The sequence below is a fragment of the Microtus ochrogaster genome, unplaced genomic scaffold, assembly GCF_000317375.1.
Source record: "Microtus ochrogaster isolate Prairie Vole_2 unplaced genomic scaffold, MicOch1.0 UNK121, whole genome shotgun sequence".
Lineage (NCBI taxonomy): Eukaryota > Metazoa > Chordata > Mammalia > Rodentia > Cricetidae > Microtus > Microtus ochrogaster.
This window is the reverse complement of record NW_004949219.1, coordinates 717,312-723,033: the sequence shown is the minus strand read 5'-3', so window position 1 is coordinate 723,033 and position 5,722 is coordinate 717,312. Positions and strand designations below refer to the sequence as shown.

Sequence of the window (5,722 nt, the reverse complement as noted above, 5' to 3'; positions counted from 1 at the left end):
GAGGGTGTGTGTGTGTGTGTGTGTCTTCTGTGAGGACAGTGTGTGTGTGTTTATGGTGTGAGTGTGTTTTCTGTGAGGAGGGTGTGTGTGTGTGTATTTATGGTGTGAGTGTGTTTTATGTGAGGAGGGTGTGTGTGTGTGTGTCTTCTGTGAGGACAGTGTGTGTGTATGTGTGAGTGTGTTTTCTGTGAGGACGGGGTGTGTGTGTGTGTGTGTGTGTGTATGTGTGAGTATGTCTTCTGTGAGGACGGTGTGTGCATGCGTGTGTGTGTGTGTGTGTGTGTGTATGTGTGAGTATGTTTTCTGTGAGGAGAGTGTGTGTGTGTGTGTGTGTGTGCTCAGTACCAGCCAGAGAAGCACAGCCTCTGTTGCGTGTTAGGATTCTCTAAAGTTAGCCTAGTGTAGAACAATGCTGCGGGTGACAATGATGGTTTCCAAGGGTGGCCATGGGTCCATGCTGGGTTGAGGACATGAGGATTTCTGAGGTGCCATTGCTAGCCCTGCTCTCAGAGGCATTGCAAAGGCCAGCTCCCCGGGGAGACCAGCTGGGATTGGGGAGCATCACCCCAGAGCCCTGCAGATAGCAGAGGCACTCTCGGTCTTCCTGCCTTCTGATGACCTTGATTTCTTTACAGACATGGGGACATATTTATGAACCACACTGAAAACTGGATCGGCTCTCAGTACAAGAAGGTGGTTTACAGGGAATACACAAATGGAGAATTTGTGGAGATTAAAGCCAGGCCACCGAGAGAGGACCACCTACAACTCCTGGGTAAGGCAATTTCAGCCAGGGGCTGTCAGCCCTGAGGGTGGGCATGTCTCTCCACCCCCTCCCCCCGCCCCACCTTTCACACACACCTTGGGATCCCTGTGGTCAGGGCAATTGACCAGGTGTCTTATGCCCTTGAGCCCCTTTCCCACCTCTCTGCTGGGCTGAGAAATTTTCATCTAAATAGTTTGATGACTCAGGACTTTAGGCAGAGTGTCTGCGGGACCTCCTCAAGGTCCTGGATCAGTGTGCACAGTGACATAGAAAACTGACACTATGAAACTGAGCATGAGCCTAGAAGAGAAAGTGGGAAGTACACTTGTATGCATTGGCACAGGAGACCACTTCCGAAATATAACCCCAGTAGCACAGACACTGAGAGAAACAATTAATTAATGGGACCTCCTGAATCTGAAAAGCTTCTGTAAAGCAAAGGACACGGTCAACAAGACAAAACGACAGCCTATAGAATGGGAAAAGATCTTCACTAGCCCCACATCGGACAGAGGTCTGATCTCTAAAATATACAAAGAACTCAAGAAATTGGTCATCAAAACAACAAATAATCCAATAGAAAAATGGAGTACAGATCTAAACAGAGAACTCTCAACAGAGGAATCTAAAATGGCTGAAAGACACTTAAGGAATTTCTCAACATCCTTAGCCATCAGAGAAATGCAAATCAAAACAACTCTGAGATTCCATCTTACACCTGGAAGAATGGCCAAGATCAAAAACACTGATGACAACTTATGCTGGAGAGGTTGTGGGAAAAGGAAACACTCCTGCATTGCTGGTGGGAATGCAAGCTGGTACAACCGCTTTGGATGTCAGTGTGGTGATTTCTCAGAAAATTAGGAAACAACCTACCTCAAGACACAGCAATATCACTTTTAGGTATATACCCAAAGGATGCTCAATCATGTCACAAGGACATGTGCTCAACTATGTTCATAGCAGCATTGTTTGTCATAGCCAGAACCTGGAAACAACCTAAATGCCCCTTGATTGAAGAATGAATAAGTGAGGAAAATGTAGTACATTTATATAATGGAGTACTACACAACAGAAAAAAATGACATCTCGAAATTTGCAGGCAAATGGATGGATCTAGAAAACATCGTATTGAGTGAGATAACCCAGACCCAGAAAGATAAATATCATATGTACTCACTTATAAATGGCTTTTAGACATAAAGCAAAGAAAAAGCAGCTTACAATTCACAACCCCAGAGAAGCTTGACAACAAAGTGTGTGTTGGGTGCCAAGAGTGACAGGTCTCAACCTGACCTATGGACCGCAGAATGGACCATGTGTAAGCACGGACTCTGGGCTGGCCGATGCCTCAGCTGTGTGACTGGCCATCAACAATCCCTTCCAGCTCCCTTCCCCATTTCCCCTCACCTGGGAGACATTAGACCCACCTCATTTGAAAAGAATATTTTTAAGGCAGAAGACTGAATTAGAGGACTTGGGGAAGACTTCTCTGGGTTTTACGCCACAGGTAGCTTCGTGAGTGTGGGTTACACGGTGTTTCCAATATCACAATGACGGCTGTGATAACAGCCTGGCATTGATGACGTGCTCCCCTCCCCCACACCCCCGTGTTCGGCTGTCTCACCAGCTTGTTTGCCATTTCCACATGAGTAATCCATGAGTCACTCATTAGAGCTGCGAGTGCTCTTAGAGCTCCAAAGAAAAGGGTTGGGCTAGCAGAGGGAGCTGGGCGACCTCCTCAAGAGCCTGGCTTGGTTGGTGTGGGAAATGAGGGACATACATCGGGGGCAAGTTCACAGCCATCATCCAGTGGAGAGCGAGGCTCCTTCACTGTTTGCAGCTTAGAGTGGCCTGGACTCCCAGTAACTCAGCGGGGACAAGGCAGGTCCGCCTCTGTCCACCACTTCTCTGTCCCCTCACATTGTACTGCCAGCTGGAAGACACTTTTTTAGCCAGTAAGGCTTGTGCAGTGGACTGGTAACCAGTAGTTAGTGATGACTTTAATGTGTGCAAACTGTCTGATCCATATCCATGCTTACTGCTTAAACACATAGCAGTTCCTTTTTGCTTCTGAAGAGAACCTTAGTTCAACAAACTACAGATGTATTAATGACTTTATCCGTGTTCTTCAGGATCAAAGGCATAGCTTGCTTCAGTGACAAAGGAATGGGTGTTGCCACACTGTTAACCCTCCAAGGGCGTATCTCTGGATGAATGTGGAACACAAATGCCCAAGCGGTAACCTTAGGGCTCAGGTGGGAGATGCTTCTGCAGTGAGAGTCTGAAGATGACTGTGATGAGCCCCTCACTGCATCAGGGTGTTTCCCTAGCACTGCAAAGCAAGAGGCATTCGGCATGAGGAAGAGACCACTTGTCAGGCACAACCTCTCCTGCAGGGGCAACTCCTTCTGCGTGGACACAGAAGCCCACAAGAGAGGCCTGAGAGCATTGTGTGCTCAGGGCATCTGGCCTACTTTCATTTCTGTTGCTGTGATAGAACAAATAAAGAAACCAAAACCTGACAGAAGCCACCTAGATAGACAAGGGTTTGTGTTAGCCCACATCTCCAGGCTACAGTCTATCTGATGGAGAGGTCACAGCAGCAGGACCCTGAGACACTCCACATTCAAGAGCAGAGAAGAAGGAATGCATGCCGAGTGCTCAGGGAGCTTTCTACTCGCATACACTCCAGGGCCCCAGACCAAGGAGCAGAGCTGTCCACTTTAAGGCTGTGTCTTCTTCAGTCAGCCAGGGCAGTCAAGACCATCCCCACAGACAAGAGCACAAGTAAGATCTAGAAAACCCCTCACCAAGACCCTTCTCAGCTGATTCTAGGCTGGGTCAAGTTGACATTTAAACTAACCATCACGATATCCATGTGCTGAGAGTCAGCACCAGGTGTGCATTAGTGACACGGTATCCACGTGTCGAGAGTCAGCACCAGACATGCAACATGGCTTTGCTACCCTAAGTCCCTTTATTACCCATTGTTTCATGGGAGCTCATTATTAATATCAACCCCATTTACTAAACCATAAGCGATTTTGATCCCTCAAGGTTTCACACTGCATTAGCATTCGTCAGTCTTCTGTTCCTGTGGAAACATCATGACCAAGACAGCCTGCAGAAGGATGGGCTTTTCTGTGCTTCTGCTTCCAGAGGGTAGGGGTCTGGCATGGCAGGGAGGCAAGACAGCAGGAGGCAGCTAGAGCAGGCAGCCAAGAGCTCCCATCTTTCAGGGCAGACAATGGGCAAACTTTTAGAGCGAGCAGACTGGAGATGTGGAGATTTTAATCTCAAAGTCCATCCCTACTGACATACTCTAGCAAGTTTAAACCACCTAAACCTCCCAAACAGTGCCACCAACTGGAGACCAAGACTACAGGGGACACTTCTCATCCAAAGGTCACAGCTTACAATGAAACACTGCTGCTCCTGAGCAGCAAGAAGCTGCATTTCCTGAATACTTGGCTTCGTTGAGAGAAATAAACTCTACAAAACTTATGCAATGCTATTTAATAGTCCTGTGGGAGTAGTCCTAGTGAACCCATTCTGCAGATGAGAAAACTGAGATTCTGATTACACTATTCACCCAAGGCCTTCTGTTAAGGGAAGGAGGGAGAATTTGGACTCAGGTTGGCCCCACTGCTAAGCATGACATAATATTTGTGATGTCCTGGCTGTGTTTTGCTTTAGGCCCCATGATCCATGCCGAGGTGGGGGACTCCATCCTCATCATCTTCAAGAACAAAGCCAGTCGGCCTTACTCCATCACAGCCCAGGGTGTGGAGGACTCGGATAGTGGGAAGCGTCTCGAAGTGCCTGTTACACAGCCGGGTAAGTCACTCGCAAGGTCTGCTGCATCCTGATGAGGTAGGTCACCGAGATCTCCTCTTCTGGTCTCTGAGGGTCTTGAATGACGGCCTAGGTGTGTCTTGGTCACAGCCTAGTCCCTAGGGTATGGGCTCTTCATATATCTAACAGAAACACCAATGGTGAATCCACTGAGCGGTGCCTTGGGTCAGAGATCATTTTCAACATTTGAAACAGAAAAGTAACAACAAAACACCCACAATCCATCCTAACAGCAATCCCACAATGCAGACACCATTTTGTCAGTTCAGAAGTCATTAGTCGTAGTGTCCATTGTTGTCTTACCTGTTATTAAAACAAGGAAAGAAAATGCACTTTTAATTAAACTGTAACATGTTCCGAATTTGAAGATGTATCCCATCCATATATGTTAAAATGGAGCGTTTTACCTTTACAACTCATGAAATATGCATGGCTATGGCCATTCAACCAACGATGAAGGCACAGAATAGCAAATCACTAGACCAAGCCCTGGATGAATGACCGTGGCAACTCTGTTTGACTCTAGGACCCTCCCCTTTCACTATACACTTCTCTGAAGTGACCAAGATGAGCTGAGGGGAGAGAAGGGAGACACAATGAGCCATTTCAGTAGGAACATAGATTATAAAAAGTTCTAAATGGTGGAGAATTTTTTGAAATATTCACATGAAGGTTAATGTGTGGTCATAAATATTCAGCTCCTTTGAGTACATGTTAAGGAATACATCCACTGGGTTGTGTGGTGAGAATATGGTAGTTTTAAAGAAATTGTCAAAATGTCTTCAGAAGTGACTGTACACTGTTCCCACCTTGAATGAGAGGACCTTCTTGTCCCATATCCTTACCAGAATTTTCTGTCTTAACCTTTCGTCATTCCAACAGGTACATGGTAGTATGGACTCACTGCCTTAGCCGGCAGTGCCCCAATGGCATATGATTTTGATCATCTTTTCATTGCATGCTTGCCCTTTGCATGCCTTTCTTGGTGAGGTGTCTGTTGAGTCTGAGCTTAGTCCCTGGAACTCAAGTAAAAAGTTAGGTGCGGTGGTTTGTGTCTGTTATCCCCGCACTCCGTGTGTGTCTGTTATCCCCGCACTC

General features: G+C 46.8%; 1 protein-coding gene across 1 annotated transcript in view; it reads left to right on the top strand.

Annotated features, from left to right (window-relative positions):
* The window catches only part of Hephl1 (hephaestin like 1), a 60,358-nt gene that overhangs the window by 41,561 nt on the left and 13,075 nt on the right, over positions 1–5,722 (top strand). The window contains exons 13-14 of the mRNA XM_005371695.2: positions 636–775; positions 4,466–4,606. Coding sequence (XP_005371752.1) covers positions 636–775; positions 4,466–4,606 — 281 coding nt within the window. The remainder of the gene's footprint in view (positions 1–635; positions 776–4,465; positions 4,607–5,722) is intronic.